The sequence below is a fragment of the Nothobranchius furzeri genome, chromosome 3 (assembly GCF_043380555.1).
Source record: "Nothobranchius furzeri strain GRZ-AD chromosome 3, NfurGRZ-RIMD1, whole genome shotgun sequence".
Taxonomy (NCBI): domain Eukaryota; kingdom Metazoa; phylum Chordata; class Actinopteri; order Cyprinodontiformes; family Nothobranchiidae; genus Nothobranchius; species Nothobranchius furzeri.
The window spans coordinates 66,622,877-66,645,978 of record NC_091743.1 but is presented as its reverse complement, the minus strand read 5'-3'; the positions used below and the strand labels follow the sequence as shown (position 1 = coordinate 66,645,978).

Here is a 23,102-nt window from a genome sequence, read left to right as displayed (position 1 = left end):
AAAAGCTTTCAAGGTGAAATTCATAAATGCTTAATACATGTAAAGTGTGCTTTGTTGGGGAAGTTTCCCGAGTTCACCTGGTTTGATGCAGCTCACTGTGTTGTCATTTAAAATCAGAGAAGCTGTCAGCAGAATTCAGCCTATTAATAACTTTGACCTTTGATAGTGAAGCGAGCAGGTAAAACACAAAAGTGTTGTGTCAGTGTGAGACGGTGATATTCCATTGCTTTTATTTTACTGGATGTGTGAATGAGCTAAAGTCATGGTAACAAAAAACTGCAGACTTTTATATTTTCTATCACTACACTCTACGAACAAAATGCTGAATTTACGTCAACTGCTTCCACTAAGTAGAGAGTAATATACACTTACTTTTGACATAAATATAAATCAATGTCTGTTACACTGCATTTAAAGCAGAAATCTGGAGTGTTTTTTTCTCAGAACGCACCATCTACAGGCAGAAAATGTTATTTTAAATATTATTAAATTAATAAACTACTTTATTGTAGAAGACCATCTGACCCTCATTGTGTCTGCTGGAAAAAACTCTGGTCCTTCAACAAATTCATCTGAGGACCCCTGCAGTGCAGGGTGAGACTATCAATTTTACAAATTTCTAAAAAAAAAAATTCAGAAATGGGGATAACTGCCTTTTGCTGTTTTAATGGTGTGGTTCATTGATAAAACATTTGTAAATGATTATTTCTGATTGTAATCCCTGAGTGTTTCACACATTAGCTTCTGATAGAAAATAGACGTATTTGAACATCCTGACAGATCTACGTCACACTGTCGCTTAACATTCATGGACTCCCATCTTGACTCGTGACAAGGAAGGCTGTTGTTGTCCAGGAAACAGCAGAGAACGTCTCGGCTAGTAGAAGCTAACTGTTAGCAATAGCAACTCCACCACATGGCAGAACTCCTTCAGGCTTATGTCACTTATGGAGCACAGTCAGTGGTAGAGTCACATTGCTTTTAGCCAATCAAAGGAGATATGTTCAAATACCAGGAAATAAGACTCTAAATCCTGCCGTCTGAAGTTACTTTCTCCTATAGCTGACTTGTATTTCCTGAAACAGGTGCATCTGAGCTTTTTTACCCCCAAATATGGCTTGTAAGGCATTCATGCCTACTGTAGACCATTGCAAATGTATTGATTAACGAGTAAACCACATCCCTAAACAATTGGATTTTATGGAACTAGTTTGGCATATACTAGTACATTTTTGTTTCTTAGAGTGTAGTTGGTTCAGTCAGAAGTATTAGTTTAAAACATTCTGAAAGTTCTGTTTTCATTTATTACATTAATGTAAGCCTTGGGCTTTAGTTAGAATGAAATAGTCTGTTAGATGATTTATTGGTTTATTGTTTCAGCGCTGATTACAGCTGAGTATTAATATATAATGAAAATCCATTCAGAGTTCATGCCTCTGTTTTGAAATGTGCTGTTTAAATGGTACACAATGTGTGAAATCATTTGAGGTTGTCTCCAAGAAACCATCGTGAGTAATGGTTCTCTTTTTGTTACACATTAATCATACATACTGTCTGCAAGTGCATTTCAGCACTTTGCAAAGAACAATATATTATTCCTGCCTTTTTATTCCCTTCACAGGGAAATATCATTAGGATGCTGTATATTTTAGAACTATTATAACGAATCCATACATGTGAAATATATTACAATATGTGTGTGAAGTTTTTCTCCTCAAGCTTGTTTTCAGAAATGGCCAAAAGAAAAAAAAGTGTGTTCCCTTTAGACCAGACTGATCTACATGTTGGTGGTAATATTAGCATTTGTTGCCTCAGGATGATCTTTAAACAGCGTTGCAGGTGTGATCCATATTTCTGTTTGCGTTAAATCCAGTAATTATGAAAATGCAGCTTAACAACAGACATATTATGAAAACGTACCTTTTGCATTTTTTTGTGCAGCCATGTGGGTCTCTGCTGCCTCTATAAACACTCCAAACCTGTCCATCTGTTTCTGTCAGTGTTTGGGTTTAGGAATAATGTGCCTCAAGCAAGCAGTTTCAAAAAGTCCCCAGTTGTGATGTCACAAACAGGGAAAATAGAATAAAGCCACCAACCAGCAGCTCTACTCTGAGCCCCTCCTAAACTTTGGAGCTTCTTAGCTTATAGCAGCCAGAGCGAGTGATGGGTGAACGTGGCCAGCTCTAGCTGGTTTTCCTAAAGGACAGAGCTCTGAAAGGGCCATTCTGGAAGGAGATGAAACTGTCAAAAATAAAACTGCAGAGATCCTTTCATGTGAGAGGGTTTTAGTGCAATGACTTTATAAACATGCTTTGTATAGACCATAGTTCATGTGTAACTTAAGAAAAAAGTCCTAACATGCCTCTTTTGAAGGAGAAGTCTATTTTAAGTGGAACTTCTGCATCTTTGTGTTATACTGATATGACTGGCGTTTCTCCCTGTCCATTACACCACATGGAGTCAGCTGTGATGATTCAGTGCAATGATTTGTGATCCTGTGAGCTTCAGTCAATATAGTTTTTACAACAGTAGTAAAAAAGGTCAAGTCATGATTGACCTCTTGTGTGTGCATGATATTTTGTTCACACTTCTGAGATATTTTGCATGTTATCACTTTGCTTTCTCATGTAAAATGCTATTTTGCTTGACCCTTGTTTTCTGGGCATCATCAAAGCAGGGTTGGGGTCGTGTGATGGACACGCAGATGGTGGTGAGATTGCCTCACAGGCACATGATATGTGGTATTTTTCCATCTCACTCCTACACTGAAGTCTGTCACTCACTTATAATGTACTGCTGAATGCACAGAGACACGCAGCCAGCAGCTCCCGATGCTTGGTGGATACATACACCAGTTTGAACTGTGAGATAAAAGACATTTGTTAGGTTTAGTTAAGTTGATTGATAGGTGAATGACCCCCTAGCCATGCATAAAATCAAACCAAGACTCTGCAGACTTGTGTGCATGGTAGAACACAGATAAAAGAACATGGCACAAACAGGCAGAGCTCACTTTATTATTTAAAAGAAAGAAAGAAAATCAACCAATCAAGAAAACAATCTTTTATGGTGCCACTCAAGATACAAATCACAAGGCGCTTCACAAAAGCAAAATATTTATGTGTAAAAAAGATTTAAAAAATTGTTAAAAATATGGGATACTTTGTAACTTTTTCCCATTTTTAAATAATTTTCTTGAGCCAGTATGCGCTAAAATGACCCTACAAGGTTAATGAAATGTCACTCTGACTCCTACCCATCGACATATAAATATTGGACAATGGGTTTCCAGAGGCTCCAATAGCACGTTTTGGAAGAAAAATGGGAGGTGGCCACCACCGCCATTTTGACCGTGTCACAGGTTCCGTCAAGCCCAGACAATTCCACAAAAGGGAAGAGAGGAGGAGCTGAGGGTGGGGCTGTAAGGCTGGGATCAACTGACGACACCCGGTCAAACTAGCTACAAGCTAACCTGAAGCTAACCCAAAGCTAACGCGGAGGTGGGAGCTAAGCTAACGGAGGTAGCAACCTAGCTACAACCAGAGTCAACTGTGCACAACACCAGAGCTTCTGAGTCAGAGATACGCCGGGCTGACCACTGGGTAAAACCGGGTGGAACACAGAGGTCTCCCGAGAGCTCCACAAGCCGGCAGCCGCACAGCAGACAAGCGCCGCTGCGATCTGAGATGCGCAGAGCTGCCGCTGGGGAGAACCGGGTGGAAAGGTTTCCATCCCAGAGCTCCACAAGCCGGCAGCCCGCGCAGCAGTCAGGAGCCGCGATCAGACAGAGATGCGCCGAGCTGCGGGGAGGGGAGAACGGGTGGAAAACATCGGTCTCCCGAGAGCTCCACAAGCTGATAGTCGGAACCCAGCTCCACCATCATGTTATATTTCAACCCATTTTCTAAAGTGCAGCATTATGTTAAATGCACTGGGTTTTACCCTATTACATTTAAATTTCATGGTTAAACGGTACATGTTAAAATCTAAGCTCAGCTCGGCAGTGACCTAAAATACATAAATATAAATTTACTAACCGAAAAAAATGAAGTGGAGAATCCTTGGACACTCTATTAATGCAAATAATGCCACAGCAAGTCATTTTGTCCAACAATTGTACAAATAATATCCAAAAAAGAACGCACAAATGCTACAACTAATGGTCTAAGTTGAGAGACTGAAACTGACCGAACAGTTTTCAGGCGAGGCCGAGGCTCAAACTGAGGCCTTTCCCCGAAGCTAGCTCTGCGGTCACGTGGGTCTGATGCCCATTAATTATACAGAATTTTAGGCTTTTAATACATTGAAACAGAAGAGTGAGAAAAAAATTCACCCCCTCAGAGTTGTCATGAGTGTAAACTAGATAATTTAAACCAAAAACATGTTTTGGAACCAGGCTGTAAACATGTTTATTTCTGCTGTGAAATTGGTATTTTTAACATGGGAGTCAATGAGGATTTGCTCGCTTCTGACACCAGCCCCTAGTGGATGAGCGTGGAACTGCAATTTTTTTCATTTCCGCGTTTGCTTCAATTTTTCACCCGCATTGTGGGGGCTTGCTCCTACTGCCCTCTGTGGCCAGAATACTGCATTTGCAACTTCAGAGTGCTGGGCCAGCACCTGCTACACTTAAATAAGTTTCACTTTTGCTTTGACCACAGATAATAATGGACACTAGGGGGTGCTAAAAGCAAGAAAAAAATTGCCAAGTGTGCCTTTAATACAGTGTTTCCCATGCTCTACATGTTTTCCATGTTGCCTTTTCAAACACCATGTATCCCTGCAGGCATCTGCAGCACTTGATGTCCTCCTGAGGAGGCAATGCAAACATTTAAATCAGGTGTGATGAAACAGAAATGGAAAACACGCAGGACAGGGGTTCCTGAGGACTGGAATTAAAAAAAAACACTGCTTTAATATAAAATTCACAGAGAAAACCAAATTTTTCTATCAGGGTCACTGTGGACACAGTCTCACATCAAATTAGGCTTATTTTACAGCAAATGTCAGAAGGAAATGCACAATGTAAAAATAAGGGGTGCAATCCATTTAGTAGGTTTACAGGAGAACCTGCATGCACAGCTGCAGGAGTGGACTGCAGGCTATGTATGCCTTCCCTATTCTTTCAGTCGAAATGTTTGTTCTGAACACGAGTAGTGATATATTGAATCGCAGTGCAAAAGTTTTCACAATAAAAGTCCTAAAATGATCACATTTCTGTCAATTTTTTGTCAGCAGCCTGACAACGATTGTATAATATGGAGCTATACGAATGTGCCTGATGCATAAATACTCACAGGAATAGAGTTCTGGTCTTAATTTGAAACCATTTTCTAAATTTGATGTTTAGTAATTTTTTATTTTTTTAATAGCTGATTGGTTAGTTTATTTTTTTAGATTTCAGGAAAAAGGTTTTGGCATCTATGAAAAACAACTATTGACTTTATATCTTGCAGTGAGACAAAGTGTGTCTAAAGTCAGTGATTTTGAAAACAAGGCATCTCATTTTGTAACCTGACAGAACCAGAACCAAGTGTGTAAAATTAAACCAAACTGCAAAAAACATTTCATTATTGTCAGGAGTACTGTATGTAAAAAAGATGTGACGCTTAGGGCTAACCTTTGCTCGTCAGCCCTCCGGACTGGGTTGGAGGACATTTACAGCAACAAACCTATCTTATTTGTCTATGCAACAAACACACAAGTGTAAGGAAAATATTTGCTTATTGGCGAGTTTTCTGTCACCACTCGCGAGGGCAGGTCTCATGGACAGGAAGTCAGACTACAGCTGAGGCCTGAAGGTGTTCAGCTGGGTGACATTCGGGTGGCATCTCCTCTAGTTGTGGATTGTTTTAGCTGCGTTGGACCATGAACTAAAATGCCCGGCAGAGCGCTTTTCAATTGAATGTCACTTATGTAGGTTGTTGGATTGCTTGGTTCATGTTGGGGTTGAGGAGGTTATCCACAAGGCAGTTTTCAGCCAGTGAAAGGTTTAGTCCATGAGCACCCGCACAAAGGACCATGTGACTGGTCCCCACGATAAAAGGCTATAGGAGGATTCAAGATGGAAAAGACAGAAAAAATAAGTTTCACCTTTTCTCATATGTAGTCACAGCCAGAGAGCGCGAGTCTAGGGATGTAATCTGCTGAAATGAGGTTCCTGAACTTTATACTGTATTGCAGCCTGAGGCACACGAGGATTTTAGAGGACCTCATTATTCAAATCCTGGATGATTTCTGTCTAACATTAAATGCAAAGGTAAACCTATAGGAAACACAGAGGGATAAAAAGGGTGAGTTCTTGGTGTTTGGTCATGAAGAGCTGCAGATATTGTCTGAGACCCTGAATAGGATTTTATATATTTTGTTTAAACAACATGAGCATGTTTTCACATTTTTTTTTCTGTTCTTCTTCCTCAAAGATAACCAAGCAGCAGCTTCAGCAGACCAAGGACCGCTTCCAGGCTTTCCTCAACGGAGACACACAAATTGTAGCTGATGAGGCTTTCATCAACGCTGTGCAGAGTTACTCTGAGGTAAAAACTACCACGTAACACAAATCTTTCTTTAAGCTTTAGAATCTGACTTACTGTTTGTTTGCTTTTTTCATTTTTGGTACACGCCATTTTTTTTTACATTTGAATCCTGAACTCAGTAATGAAAAGCAGCTGCTGCTACATACTGTATTGATGACAGTCTCTTGATTCCATCTTTGCACAGTTTTAAATAATTCTATAAAATCCAAAAGCACTGCTCAGTCGTTGTGCCTTTCCATGCCAAAATGCCTGAATGCAGAGAGCTGAGTGGTGAAATGGTGGTGGAAGCTTTTCACTGCACAGATTATGAGTCAGAGCATGTGGTTGACACAGTCATTTTTTTTCCAGCCTCACAATTCAATCTGCAAAAAAGTCATTATCACCATGCCATGAGCAGAAGAAACTAGCATTAAATTTGATTTGTTAACAGCAAAAAAAAAAAAAAAGTGAATGTCAGAAAAGTGGATTGAAATCAGGTCACACATGTATGTATTTTCTAAGTTAATGATGCCTGCAGCATAGGGCTGCTAAGCAGGGCAATGTTCTAATAAAACCTGAGACTAGCTGAGAGAAATAAAACGAGTTTTGTCATTATCTTTTATCTGTGAAAAATGCTTATTTTGAATCAAAAACATAATTTGAGTAGAAAACACCTGGCTTCTGTCTATGGGCTCTATTACTTCCCACCAAAAACTATAAAAACATGAATAAAATATAAGGAGCTGTGTGCAGTAAAGTATAGTTCCTAATAAAAGGCTCAAAGTAACAAGTCTTCCAATCCATATAGCCCACCCTTAAACACAGTCCACAGGGAACGGCCTGTGAACTATTGCTGCCACTACTTCTCATATTGAAAAACCAATATAAAACATTTAGTGCTTCCTATAAGTCTAAGTCATGTAAGCATTTAAATATAAAATGTATCATCATCTGCAAACGTTTCCTCAGAAGGGAAGAGATGAGTTGGATGGCAGAATTATGTATAGTTTCACACTAACGGGGACTTTTAAGCCTTAAACAAATACTTACAGTTAAATGTACTGCAAAATATGTTATCTGAATATAGAGTAGCAAGAAAAGAATGACAAAACCAAGAAACATTCATCTCAAGTGTGTATTTGAAATGTTGTTTGAGGGCTTTAAACTGCTTTGGCATGTCTGCAAAACAAGCTAGCTTTTAAACACAGTCACAGAACTCTCACCCCTTTCGTCAGATATCTTCTGTAGACCACGCCCCCCTTATATCGGAGCCTGCAATGCCGGAGGAAACGAGATAGTGCTAAACACCAGTCGCCGTATTCTAAGTCCAAAAGACTTTTGTTGTCCGTGACTTCTAATGGTGTTTTTCTTTTTAGGACTCTGATAGTTTGTCCAGCTGTTTCTTCTTCTCTGATATTATTGATCGGAGAACTTCTCACACCAGAGGTGTTCTGTTGCTAAATACACCAGTGTGTACTGAGTGGAGGACCCGGGGAAGTGCAGAAGCACGGTCATCCAGTGAGACTGGTCCAATCGTTGTTTTCGGTCTGAATCGTGTTTTTGGCTGAGGTTTTTAGACAAATGTAAGAGAACCACTTTATTATTTTATTTATTTTTTATTCTTCAACACCATTAATATGTTAAGAGGCATGAAATAATGTTTAAAGCTAGCTTATTTAGCAGATTTGCCATAGCAGTTTTGAAACGCTTACTGATTCCAGCCACTATGTGGCACATGTCTTGTTGTAGCTTCCTCAGAATATTTCTGTGGTGAGTTACTTAATAAAGTGGTTCTCTTGCATTTGTCTAATAACCTTGTCCAACAACACGTTTCTAAACCCACAATTAGACCATCCAGTTGTTGGTCTCATCAAATCCCTGCACTTCCCTGAGTCCTCCAATCCTTACACACTCACGTATTTAGCTACAGAACACCACTGGTGTGAGAGGTTCTCCGCTCAGCAACAAAGGAGCAACAGCCGGCTGCTACCGCTTCAACTTTAGGACAAACTAGCGTCCCAAAAAGAAAAGCAGCATTTGAAGTCACGGACAATAAAAGACGTTTGGACATAGAAAACAGTGACTAGTGTCACTTGAGGGGAGGGGTGAGTTTTCCATGACCTTGTTTGCGTTCGAACCAAGCTTCTTTGCAGATTCGCTATAGCAGCTTTAACAAGGTTCCAAGTGGAGCTTCAACGAGAGTGAGACAAAACATTTTCTGATCCCTTTGTGTGTCCGTCTTCACCACTTGGAGAAATGCTCCCGCTCATCTCGTGGAAATGCCAGCATCAAGCACATCGCAATGAATTTTTGAAGTGATCAACAATAACGGTGAAGCCTTAAACTTTTGATAAGCTGTAAAACAGCCTGTTTCAGTGAATAAAATCCATGCAGAAAAATATTTTATCTCAGTCCCATTTCTTCTTGTTGCAAGGTGAAGCTCTTCTTGAAACCTTGTTAACATCTAACAGTGCCAAATTAGATCTTTGGTCATTTTTCAAGTGCTCTCATACTTTTGATCGGGACTGTATGTGCATGGTGAGTCATGGTTGTGTTATTAAAGGAGTAAACCGATGCAGATAATCACTGATATCACATATCGATGCCGATATCAGCTGATGATAAGTTTATATCCTTAATTATGAATCACCAGTCATTTAAAAAGTCAATTAAAATAAACATAAGACTCAAAAATAATTATCAGTTTTGTTTTATGTACAGTATGTATTTGTGTTTATAGAACTTGTAAGGAGATTTGCACACTACCAGGTTTCAAAACTCGAATGATTCCTAATTAAAAACAATATATTTTACAGTTTACATCAATTAAATGTGCTAACTAAACCTCAGAACAATTCATTCATGACACTGTTTTAAATAAACAAAATGCGCACTGTACGAACAAACAGGTTTGTTTACTTTTAATCAATGTCTTGCCTTAAAGACATTGTCTGCAAGAGAACAAGGAAATCATTCTCTTCACCACACCTTAGTCTCTTTTCACCAAAACGTGAACAAAAGACAAACAGCAATCCACGAGTGTGCTGTGATGTTTAAAAAGCTTCTGCTTTGGAGCCAAAATGGAAGCTAAGAACAAAATGTGACTGTCAGTGTGACAAATGCTGTCAGCTTGGATGGTTGCTTCCCTTGATGCGGCGAGTATTTTTGTTTTTCTGATTCCGTCCGTGTTAGCTTGCTGTTACCAAAGGCGTTCTGCCTCCTGCTAAATCACAGCGACGTACACGTGTCCAAAGGAAACTTTCACAGTTTCTGTCATGTTGCAGCTGATCGCTTTAATTTAGATTGTTTGATTTGCTTTCTGATTATCTTTTAAAATGCAAATCAGAAATGATCTAAATTTCCATTATTTTGCATAATTGTTCAGTTTTGGATGTTTTCTTTCTAACTGTCATAAGGAATCCAAAACCTCTAAAGCATTTTTTTTTCTTGTGGTGTTTCCTTACAAAAGGTAAGCAATTCTATTAAATTCACATTGCAGGTGTTTCTAAAGAGTGACCGCGTTGCTAAGATGGTCCAGAGCGGCGGCTTCTCGGCCAGCGACTTCAGGGAAGTGTTCAAGAGGCACATTGAGAAGCGCGTGAGAAGCCTCCCAGAGATCGATGGTCTCAGCAAGGAGACGGTGCTCAGCTCCTGGATGGCCAAATTTGACACCATCTACCGCGGTGATGAGGATCCACGGAAGGCACAGCAACGCATGACCGCCAGCGCTGCTTCTGAGCTGATCCTCAGCAAGGACCAGTTATACGAGATGTTTCAGAACATCCTCGGCATCAAGAAGTTTGAGCACCAGCTGCTTTATCAAGCCTGTCAGGTAAGTTGTTGAACCTGAGCGTGACACATGCTGGTCAGTTTCACTTTCATCCTCTTGTCAAAGTCATGTTGTAGAAACTCCCTCTTTACTTTAGTCCAAGCAGGTTTTATTAGATTTTCAAAGTTTAAAGACCAAGTTCACTGACAAACAGTTTTTTAGTTGTTATTTCTGAAATATGAGATGAAGGCCAAACATAAAAATAGTTTCCCTCTCCTATTTGCTGCATTAGCCATTGATAGAAAATAGAGAGAGAAATGCTCGGGTTAGAAAAGCCACACAGACCTACATCACTCTGAAAATTAGCATTCATAGGCTCGGTCATCTTAGCTCGCAGCAGGGAAGGCTGTTGTTGATTTAGCATTCAGGAGAGCGCAGAGCATGCCTCGGCTAGTTTAAGCTAACCCTTCGCATCGGCAACTCCACAACACAGCAAAACTCCATGTGACATTTGTAGAAATAAAACATCAATGTTCCAAAGCAAATGGAATCAGGGGTAGAGTCATGTTGCTGTTAGCAAATCAGAGGCGAGATGTTTGAATATCAGGAAATAAGACTCTACGTCCTGCTGTTTGCTGCTCCCCACCCCTCTGGCTCTACCTCCTGAAACAGGAGCTTGAGAACTTTTCTCCCCAGAGAGATTGACTCACATGGCATTCGTTTATACTAGAGACTAGGGATGCTCCGATCTGATGTGATTTTCAACAGATTGGAATCAATCGGGTGGATGGGAGTTGAAATTAACCATTTAAAACAACAAACATTACTTCTAAATTCATCCTGAGAAAGATTTTCAAATGAAACAACAATAGCTTAGTGTTCAATTCAACAAGTTCCTCTACATCAGTATTCTTTGTTTCACAGACAACAACGCCGTAAAGACCCACAATTTATGGCAGCTCGGGAATTCACACACCATAACATGTAGCTGTTAGCTAACAGGCTAATGCAGCGCATCCTCGTCACCTCAAGAGATGGAAAATGTCTGGATTTTGGATATATTTCTAAACAGACAGCAAAGGGAGTGTTATAGGCATGCGCATCACTTAGAACAGCCTCACACTGAGTAAATAGTTTGAAATATGAGCGACAATGTTACTTTACATTAATTATTAATATTAACACATTTCTTATTAATGTACTTCCTGAACAAGTGATGTTTTGTGGCAGATTAACTAAAGAAATTACATAAATACAGAAAGAAAGAAATGCATAAATGATTTTAAAAAAAGGACAACTTTAGTAAATGGCCTGTATTTGATATAGCGCCTTCTAGAGTCATGGAACCCCCCAAGGCGCTTTACAACACAATCAGTCATTCACCCATTCACACACACATTCACACACTGGTGGGGATGAGCTACGATGTAGCCACAGCTGCCCTGGGGCACACTGACAGAGGCGAGGCTGCCGAGCACTGGCGCCACCGGTCCCTCTGACCACCACCAGCAGGCAAGGTGGGTTAAGTGTCTTTCCCAAGGACACAACGAGAGCTACAGACTGAGTGGGGCTCGAACCTGCAACCTTCCGATTACGGGGCGAGCACTTAACTCCTGTGCCACCGTCGCCCACAAACTTTAGTGTGTTTTCTTTTTTTAAAATGCATTTCTAAAATATCAGATCGGGACTCAGCATCTGCAGATTCTTAACTCATTCACCGCCAGCTGTTTTTTAAACTCTAAAAGCCTACAACTGCCAACGTTTTTGAGCATTTTTACTGTGTTTTGAATATCACTGAACATTGTGCTCAATGACCATGTAAACACCGAAACTACCAAAAGACAGAGTAGACTCATTCTTACATCAGGAAGAATGAGTGTGTTTCTAGCTTTTTACGTTCTTTCACAATTCGTTGTCGAAGCGTGAGCTGCAGAAGCTTTTCCGGTTAGCGCCTTGCTTTTTTCCCAAAACGAACTTCTAATTCATGGATTATCTGCTTCCTGATCACGTGACGTGTGACACACATGGGTGCTGGTCAGCTTTAGAGCCGTGGTGTTTACTCTCAAGGTGTGGTAGCTCGTTTCCAAGCCCGCACCATTCACAACTCTAGCCGTCAATGTCAGCGAGCGGTTGGATTTCACATCACGACTTAAGTCATTAATGTCAGTGAATGAGTTAAAATCAAATGACTCGGATCAGGAGCAGATAAACATGATTGGAACATCCCTGCTAGAGACTACTGCAAATGTTACAGGCCTTTGAAGGATCTGTATTTGAGCAAAGAACCAAAAGAAAGACTCATGCGATGTTGTCTGTCGGCAGGCCGGTTCTTGTCTGTTTATTAACAGAAAATCACTAATTTTCCATTTTGTTCCATTTCACAATTTTCCTTCCTAAACATACAACCATTCCAATGTTAATATCCCAACACTTGTTTTTCTAAAGAAAATAAAATGTCTCTCCAGATAAATTCCTTTTTCTTTTAGACTAGAGTAATTCACTTAACTCTGTTCTTTTGTAGCTCTGAACACAAGCTACACATGAAGCACATCAAATGCTATTTTACCTGCTCATTCAACAATTAAACAATATTCCAAAAACACATAACATCTCGTTACAGCATCTATGTTAATAACCACTTTCTATAAGGACACATTTGAAAAACACACAGAACCCTATCAACATATAATACTTTCAATAAAGATCTAATTATTAAAGTAACACTGATCCTGGAGCCACGTTGTAACTAAATTAAATACACGGAGGTCCGCCATCTTTACCCAATACACACTCATGCTAAATTTCCTTCAATTATGCAGCACACAATCCATATTCTTTCACAACCTCAAACTTATATTTCTGTACATACAAATTACCACATACAACTTAAAAGGAGTTTTGAAAACCGTGTGAGTGCAGCCGAGTCTAAAATACTCATGATACTGACCTGTATTTGAGCAAAGAACCAAAAGAAAGACTCATGCGATGTTGTCTGTCGGCAGGCAGGTTCTTGTCTGAGCTCCGAGCAGACAACCACACCCTGGACTCACCTTGGGAAGAACTCCCTCTACTGGTGAACTATAAAAACTGCAGTTACCCCAAAACTGGAAACCCAAGTGTTTTATAATTGGAGACAGGACCTTCTTGCTTAAATAAAATATATATCTTTAAACCTATAATATGATAAACCACATAAGGGTATCACACACTCCCCCACAAAAAAATAAAAGGGCTCCTGACCTTCTGACCTCCATCTCACACACAAATTCTAACTATTAATACATACAAATCAACACACTATCGTCAGTTAGTAATGCTGGTAAAGTGGTTGAGGATAGTGTCCTGGCCAAATGTACTGAAAGGGAAGGTAGGGTGGTGGACTATGATAAAAGACTGGCATAGGGGATATAGGGAAGGGATTGGGTGAAAGAATATAGCCAGGCGGACCAGATGACATGGATACATCAGTACAGCTTACTTGTGGATGTGTGGAAATAACAGGCTGGCCTAGTGTATTGTAGGTGAATAGTGAAGCTGGCCGCCGTTCTCTTGTAGAACGTCTCAGCATTGTTTCATTAGCAGCAGATGGTGGGTCGGATACAGGGAGAGTCCCCTCTGAGGGAGTCGGTTCACTGTCATCTACATATGGCATCGCTGTAACTTCAGTCTCCTCTCCTCTGTCCTGTCTTTCCTCTTCATGGTCGGTGTCTGGTCCCCTTTCCATTTCCCTTGTGGCCTCCTCTTGCCTTTCCCTGAACAACTGTCCCCACTCCCTCTGGTGTGACCCCTGGCTCACTGACTGGTTTGACTCTATGGGAGCTGGGTTCCTTACGAGAACATGGCTAGGTTCATGGGTTGGCTGGTCAGTGTCGGCACTGTGACTCCTTAAGTTATATCTCAGCTCATAATAAGAACTCTCTTCTTCATCAGAGCCAGATTCACTGCTAGGTTGGAAAACTGCATCTCTTGGAGTTAAACACACGCTCTTCCTTCTCGCAGCTGACGGCTTGGCATCCTTGGCTGCTGCAGGCAAGTCCACAGGAAGCTCATTAACAAGATGCAGTAGGTTACGGTGCAGAACCCTTGACTTGTTTCCATTTGTCTCGGCAATGACCCGGTAAACTGGGCTGTCACTGATCTGTTCTTTCACCACATAAATGGTATTTTCCCAGTATGACCTCAACTTCCCAGGGCCACCCCTTTCAGTCAGGTTACGCACCAGCACTCGATCTCCAGGCTGTAATATCACTCCCTTCAGGTGTTGGTCATAATACTTTTTGCCACGATCACTCGATTTTTTGCTGTTCTCTGAGGCAATTCTGTAGGCCTCGCTCATCCGTTCTGCCCATTTCTCTGCATAGCCTCTTGCTGTTTGAGGCTCATCACTAGAGCCCATCCTGAATAAAACATCCACAGGTAATCTTGGGTGTCTGCCAAAGAGCAAGAAAAAGGGAGAATACCCCGTTGCTTCATGCCGGGTACAGTTGTACGCGTGGATGATCTGTGGGAGGAACTCTTTCCATCTTTCCTTTTTCTCTTGTCCAAGAGTTCTCATCATCTGCAACACCGTGCGATTGAATCGCTCCGCCGGGTTACCCTGAGGGTGGTAGGGGGTTGTGCGTGAGCGTCCAACTCCAGCCAGCTTTTGTAAATTCCAGAAGAGCTCATTTTCAAATTCACGCCCCTGATCATGGTGTAGCTTCATGGGATACCCGAACCTGGGAATGAAATCATTAAAGATTCGCTCTGCTGCCGTTTTACCACTTTTGTTACGGGTTGGATAGGCCTGGGCATACCTGGTGAAGTGGTCGACCACCACCAGAATGTACTGGTATCCTCCTTGGCTTGACTCTAAATGCAAGAAATCGATGGACACAAGCTCCATAGGTGAGCTAGATGTTATACTTGACATAGGGGCTCTGATATGTGTAGCCGGCTTCTTTTGTTTGATGCATGGGCACTGCCGTGTGACGTAAGCTTCAATGTCTCGCCGCATATAAGGCCAGTAAAACCTTAGTCTGGCCAGATTGAGAACTCTTTCGGTCCCAACATGGCCCATGTCATCGTGCAAGTGCTTCAGAACTAGTGACTTGAAGCTGCTTGGCAAGACTAGCTGGCGGCTTTCTGCTCTTGTGCGATATAGAATCCCATTTTCCACATGTAGCTTTGTCCACTCATGCATCACTTTCTTTGCAGTGCCTTTCATCTCCCTTTTCACATCCTCTGTGAGTGGTAGCCCCGATTCTTTCATTCTCAGGATGTCACCAATCACTGGATCTTCTCGTTGAGCCTTTTGTAGTTCTTTGAGATCAATGGATTGGATGATGTTCCTGCAGCTTGGTTCAAGCTGAGAACCTTGTGCTAGTGTTAACACAGCGACCCAGGCAACATCATCACGCTGACCTGCTCCACAGCCTTCCCATACAGCCGCAACAGCTTCTCTGGAGAGCTCTTTTGTACAGACAGCCACATATCCGTCAATATCCAGGGGGCGTCGGGACAAAGTGTCTGCATCAACATTCACCTTACCCGGTCTGTAACGGATCTCAAACCTGAAATCTGACAATTCTCCCACCCATCTGTAGCCAACTGCATTCAGTTTGGCAGTAGTCATGACATAAGTTAAGGGATTATTGTCCGTGTAGATGGTAAAATATGGGGCATAAAACAAATAATCCCGAAATTTCTCGCAGACAGCCCACTTGAGTGCGAGAAACTCTAACTTGCCTGAGTGCAGCCGATAGTTCTTTTCAGCAGGGGTGAGCGTCCTTGAGCCATAGCCTATTACCCTGAGTTTCCCATTTTGTCTTTGGTAGAGGACTGCACCCAGTCCTTTATCGGAGGCATCAGTATGAAGCACAAAAGGGAGCTCAAAGTCAGGGTAGGCTAGAATGGGCGGTTTCACCAGCATGTCAAGGAGCCTACACAAGACCTCCTGATGTTCATCAGCCCATACCACTGGTGTTTTAGATGACAACTGGGCCCCTCTCCTTTTCTGTTGGCCAGGCTGTTCTTGGGACCGCTCCTCTTTGCTTTTCTTTGGCTGCAGGAGCTCATAGATAGGTTTGGCTATCCTTGAAAAATCTTGGATATAGGAGCGATAGTAACTCAAAAACCCAGCTATTCTCCTCACGTCACCAACTGTAGCAGGTGTTTCTTTTTTCAGAGCAAACACCGCTTCAAGATCTTTTGGGTCAATGCGGACTCCCTCTGCGGAGACCAAGCGACCTACATATCGCACCTCTTGCTTGAACAAGTCACACTTGGTGGGACGGAGCTTAACTCCGTGGCTCTGCAAGGCTCTTAGCACTTTTCTCAGTCCTTCAACATGATCCTCAAAGGTCTTAGCGTAACATAAAATGTCATCTAAATAAGGGATGCAGTACTCATCCCGCAGAGGTGACAACATCTCTTCCATGCTGCGCTGAAATGAGGCCGGGGCATTGGTCAATCCAAAGGGGATTCGCACCCACTCATAAAGGCCCCAGGGGGTGATGAATGCAGTGAGATGACGAGATCCTTCAGCAATGAACCCCTGGTGGTAAGCTTTCCCCTGATCAAGTATGGAGAACCAGCTATACCCTCCCAAAGTATCAATGAGGTCCTGTATTCTGGGCAAGGGGTGACGGTCTGGGACTGTGCGTTGATTAAGCAGGCGATAATCAATACAAAGTCGCAGGGATCCGTCCTTCTTCCTGACACATACCACGGGGGCAGAGTACGAAGAATGTGACTTTACAATCCATCCTCTAGCCAGAAGGTCCTCAATATACTCCTTTACTTCTTTATAGAGGGGTTTGGGGATAGAGGTATATGATTTTTGGACTGGAGTGCTATCTTTGAGTGTTATTGTCATCTCCAAACTCGGAATACATCCCATGTCATTCTCATCTCGTGCAAAGGCTCCCGATTCTTCTTTCAGCATCTTTTTTACAATATTTTGCTGATCCTCTGTCAGGTGTGTTAAATCAACTGGAGGCTCCCATTCCATATCCACCATCCCATCACTGTCCTGGTGTGCCCCTGCTGACACTTTTGGTTCCTGGTGTTGTGTTGTGTCAGTCTGGATGACACTTAGTATTGGCTCAACAGTGCCCAGAGCTGTTTTGTGGACCAGGGTCAAATCATGTCTGTTGTGATTGGCAATGGGAACTTGAACAAATGGGGTTTTTGCGGCACAAACTTCAAGCAGACTACTCCCAACATCTAGCTGTTGTAATGTGGGGTTGCTATCATTTGGTTCAAATAACACCAGTCGGTCGGAGGGGTTAACCGAAGGGGGCATTTTGCATTTCACATGTCGGATCTGGCCAGCTGGGATTACTACCTTTTGCAGTCCTACTTTCAGCAACCCTTGACGATATTCATTTCCAACAGAAAGTCTGGTCTGGATAAAATTTACCAGTGCTGTGGCTTTGTCATCCTGGAGATCCATTGCTCTGCGAAGGAGGCCTACTATAGTGGGTATAAGGTTTTTGTTCTCTTCTGGGCCCTGTATCAGCTGTTCAATCACATTGAACCCAAGTAGTGGACAATCCAGGGGCACCCTGCTCACCAAGAATGGGACCTGAACTGTTAAGTTGGGATCACTGTTCTCGGGAAGGCTAACCATCACCCCCACCCAGCCATCATAAGGCAACGACTGACCATTAATTGCTAGCACACTCAGAGCCTTATCTCCGACTAGTTCAGAAAGTGGTCGAAGCCGGTGGTCAGGGAGAAATGTTTTTACCCACTCATGATCTAGAAGACTCACCTGGGCACCGGTATCAAGCAAACAATCCACTGCATAACTGTGGATGTAACACTTGATCTTACATTTCTTCCCCACCAACTGAGCAATTCGATCTCCTGTTTCAATGTCTTTGTTCCTCAGTGGTGGAGTCACATGGTTACTTTTAACATGGGCGAGTTCATCTGGGTGCGTGTTTGATGAGTTTGAGCATGGCTGTCTGTGTTCAGGAACTGACTGTACAGTACCAGAGAGCTGGCGACTGTTTTTTGTTTGTCTGCGCTTAAGACATCCAACGGCCCTGTGACCTGCTTCACCACAAATGAAGCAATGGCTGCAAGAGCTGTCTCCTCTTTCAATGCAGTTAAGGCAACCTGGTGGACTCATTACTTTCCTGGCTCTTTGCTTTGGGCACATGCACTGGCCAGGGGGCTCAGCTGTCTGCCTGGCTGTGAGAGACTCCACCACTTTCATTAGAGTTTCCACTTTATCACTTAGTTCTTCTATGACCTTGTTTTTGCACTTCACCTTACTGTCATCTTTTCCTGCGTTCTTCTCAGTGTCAAGTTGGACCATGTGGGCATGAGTCACCTTCTGGCGAGTTGAATGTCCCAGCCTTCTTTGTCTCTCACTCTCTTCACTGGACATTTTATTAACTTTTCTTATTAGTGCTTCATCTGAGACAGTATTGTCAGACAATAGTGATTTCAGATCATTTCGAATGTCACTGTACTTTGGGAGAAGACCCTGATGAATAGTGCGCAGGAACACATTTTGGATTGTTCGTGGCTCATACTCAATATCCATATTGTCTTGTCTCGAAGCAAACATGACTTTTTGTTTCAGTCCAATCAGTCTGTACAGAAATTGTTGGGGGGACTCATGCTCATGTTGCTTTGTGCTCATCAACTCCTGAAATAACTCACTTCCACTCTTTTCACTCAAGTGTGATCGTAGCAGGCTCTTCAGCTCTCGGACAGTCAAGTCATCTTTACTGATCAGCATGTCCTTAAATTGTCCTGGTTTGATGATACGAAGCACACCCTGGATGATCTCTCCCTCTGTGTGCTTGGACTGAAGCCCCTCATCTATCTGCTTACACAGCCCATGGTAACTGATGTCAGCGGTGTTGTCTCCAATTTGACCCCCGTGTACTTTAAACTCCCTTCGTTGCAGAAATGGCAGGTCTTTTAGGGAAACCACGTGATCAAGCTTGGAGTGGGAAGTGTCTTTAGATGAGGTGTGAGTGTGTGCATGCCCTTCTCTACTCTGGTTTGTGTGTACTGTATTAGTAGGTTTTAACTCAGCTAGGGTTCTACCCAAGGCTTCATAGTTTGCACTCAACCTCTCATACTCAGATAAACTTGTGTCAACAGAACTCCCAGGTAATGGGGCTCCATTAATTACAGTACTCTGTTGTAAAGCAGAAGATGATGGAAGGGCAGTTTCACGGACAACCTCGCTCTCTGACACCTTTCCAGATACACCAGACACACGATTCTCAATGAGATCATTAATCACATCTTTAAGCAACAATAAATGTGACAGTCCCTGATCCTCTGATTCAACTAGGGTTTTACAACTCAAATAAAAATAAATGTAATCAAAACAACTCTCCTCATCACCCAGTTTAATGTCTGTAGCATCAAGCTCTGGTACTGGTGTGATGTTTGTGGCAACCTGAAAAAGTTCCTCTGCTGTCAGCTCCTGAAGACTCTTTTTGATCTTCCAGGTTATATTTCGCCTTTCTGCATTTGCCATTGTGTTCTTTGGTTAGCGACTCCTCACAGTACCGTAAGCTCAAGCAAGCAGCACGTCACTTCTTCAGCCGTGGTCCCTACACTACCTGCGGACCCGTGGCTCCCTCAGTGGCACGTCTGTCGCTCGCCCTCATCTGTGATGTCACCTCCGGGTTCACTGGTTATGGGATCAGCATCATCTCTCGTGGTATGCCGATCCCCGTACGGGCCACCAAAATTTGTTACAGGCCTTTGAAGGATCTGTATTTGAGCAAAGAACCAAAAGAAAGACTCATGCGATGTTGTCTGTCGGCAGGCCGGTTCTTGTCTGTTTATTAACAGAAAATCACTAATTTTCCATTTTGTTCCATTTCACAATTTTCCTTCCTAAACATACAACCATTCCAATGTTAATATCCCAACACTTGTTTTTCTAAAGAAAATAAAATGTCTCTCCAGATAAATTCCTTTTTCTTTTAGACTAGAGTAATTCACTTAACTCTGTTCTTTTGTAGCTCTGAACACAAGCTACACATGAAGCACATCAAATGCTATTTTACCTGCTCATTCAACAATTAAACAATATTCCAAAAACACATAACATCTCGTTACAGCATCTATGTTAATAACCACTTTCTATAAGGACACATTTGAAAAACACACAGAACCCTATCAACATATAATACTTTCAATAAAGATCTAATTATTAAAGTAACACTGATCCTGGAGCCACGTTGTAACTAAATTAAATACACGGAGGTCCGCCATCTTTACCCAATACACACTCATGCTAAATTTCCTTCAATTATGCAGCACACAATCCATATTCTTTCACAACCTCAAACTTATATTTCTGTACATACAAATTACCACATACAACTTAAAAGGAGTTTTGAAAACCGTGTGAGTGCAGCCGAGTCTAAAATACTCATGATACTGACCTGTATTTGAGCAAAGAACCAAAAGAAAGACTCATGCGATGTTGTCTGTCGGCAGGCAGGTTCTTGTCTGAGCTCCGAGCAGACAACCACACCCTGGACTCACCTTGGGAAGAACTCCCTCTACTGGTGAACTATAAAAACTGCAGTTACCCCAAAACTGGAAACCCAAGTGTTTTATAATTGGAGACAGGACCTTCTTGCTTAAATAAAATATATATCTTTAAACCTATAATATGATAAACCACATAAGGGTATCACACAAATGTGTTTAAAAACGAGTGATTTAAACAGAAAAGTGCAGTTACAAGCTTTTAGAAGGCAGCCGGGCCTTTTTAACACGAGCTATCTCTCCTCCCTTCTGAGGGTTGTTAGGGCCTTTGTTGGTCTGGTGTGCACGTGAAATGTTTTGATCACATGCCTGGAGGTGTGAATTGCTGTGAAACTGTCTTGAGGATTAGATTCAAAGCTGCGCTCTTAAGTACTGGAAAAATGGAAACCCCATTCCAGCACGTCCCCTTTGCATGACTTTATGTCCATAAATTTTAGCTCCCAGTTTTCATCTCACCCTGTGACTGTTGCAGTTACACACAACAGCTAACGTGTTAGCCGCAGCATTAGACACTATACAATTGAATGAGTATCCTGGAGATACATCCCTCGATACCAGACCAGTAATACTTTATTGTTGACGACATATGTTGAGATTGCTGGTAGATAATAGTGGACTCTGGGGTGCTGGTGTCAGACATAACTCTCCTTCCCTTGCTGTCTTTACTGCTCTCCCTGGGAATGCTGAAAGCAGCAGTAATGTTATCTTTCTGCTGGAGACTGATTAAAAGTCGGCGCCCGACAGAATGGGGAGGACACCTCTGACTCCTTTACAGGTGTTTGGCATTTTCCTCCACAAAGTCTATGCCCCCTTTGTTTTATCCAGATTGCTCCTGCTCTCTGAAGTCCAGTTTGTTTCAGCAAAACTTTGCTAAACAATTTGTTTCAGGTGTCATTTTTCCTTCAGTGTATTGCTGATGTATAGATCTGAGCAGCTGGCACAAGCTGCTGTTAAACAAATTAGACGCTTCGGTATTGTTTGAATGTCTCAGTTGGAAAAAATCAATATAGATTCTGTTCTGCATGAGTGTTCATTAGTGTGAGCCTTCTAATGCAGGGGTGCAATACATCAACCGCAGCCCTCATATCCAGTGTGTATTTTTCCTCCCACTCCTTTGAGGACACCTAACCTAGTTTTTCTTTCTGTCTGATTTATGTTGGCTGCAGATCTGTTAACACAGGATCTCAATCTGCATGCACAACACAAAACCACCCCCTGAACACATTATGCTCAGAACAATAAAGGTCTCCTGGTAAACGGGTATCAACAGCAGATGCACACATTCTGCAGACATGCATATGTACTTTTGTCCCAGTAAGTGAGATAACTGGAACATGGGTGCAGGTCATGTGTGTGAGAAGCAGCACGTTTATTTTAGGAGGCTTCATTCCTGCTTGTGCCTCAACAGCTTCTGCAGCTGTTCTTTAGCGTTGTCTCATTTATGTTTGCTGCAGTAATGAATATATCTGAATGTACTAGTGGTAACTTTGAGCATGTGTACTAAAGATACCAGCGTTGGTATGTAGCTCTCTACTGAATGATAAAATCCTGAGTTATTGCAGTCTACTCAGTGTGGTGCAGGATGTTTTGTAGCTTGAATCAGAGCCCAGTATTTTTTCTTCTAGTTGTTATTGCTTGGAATTAGCATTCTTCTCTTTCGTCGCTGCATCCAAGCAGTCCAAAAGAAGCACTGAGTTATTTCTGCCTCACGCTAAAGTAGAAGCACTGACTCAGAGCAGTGCAACCTGCTGCTTGTGTCAACCTGAGGCTTTTGGCTGAAGCAACTCCGAGCACAACCGAGCTGATTAATATTTGGCTCTTTGCCAAAAGGATCATTTCAATATGTTTAATTCATTTATAATTTTTCAGTTGGTACAGTTTTCCCATTTATTTAAATGCATCTTTGTTTATTGAACTTTTGAGATTTGGTTTCTTGTTCATTTAAAAGTAAAAATAAAAGAATTAACAGAAATCAGTTGCATACCAACAGATTTTAACCTAAAGATAGTCTACATCAGTTATCTTTCTGTGCGCAAAGATGGAATAACAAAACACTAAAGTAGGGATAATCCGGTCACGTGATCGGATCGGAGCTCAACTAAAAGCATTGTTTGTGCTGATGCATCATCATCTGATTGTACTGTAACTCTCCATCTATGACCCCAAAGCTTTAAGCGGTGTTTCTCTCCTTGAACCAGAAATGTCAGGGACGTGTTCTCCTCATTTATGGTGTTTGACTGAACTTACCCAATCCTGTCTTGTTTTTATTTTACCAATCACCAGCTACAGTGACACTT

At 42.0% G+C, this 23,102-nt stretch overlaps 1 protein-coding gene across 7 annotated transcripts in view; it reads left to right on the top strand.

Moving 5' to 3' along the window:
• Positions 1–23,102, top strand: part of cadpsb (Ca2+-dependent activator protein for secretion b) — a 113,120-nt gene that overhangs the window by 16,741 nt on the left and 73,277 nt on the right. For all 7 annotated transcript variants that reach the window (XM_015958882.3, XM_054730702.2, XM_015958880.3 and 4 more), the window contains exons 2-3: positions 6,423–6,536; positions 10,015–10,347. In XM_015958882.3, coding sequence (XP_015814368.1) covers positions 6,423–6,536; positions 10,015–10,347 — 447 coding nt within the window. The remainder of the gene's footprint in view (positions 1–6,422; positions 6,537–10,014; positions 10,348–23,102) is intronic.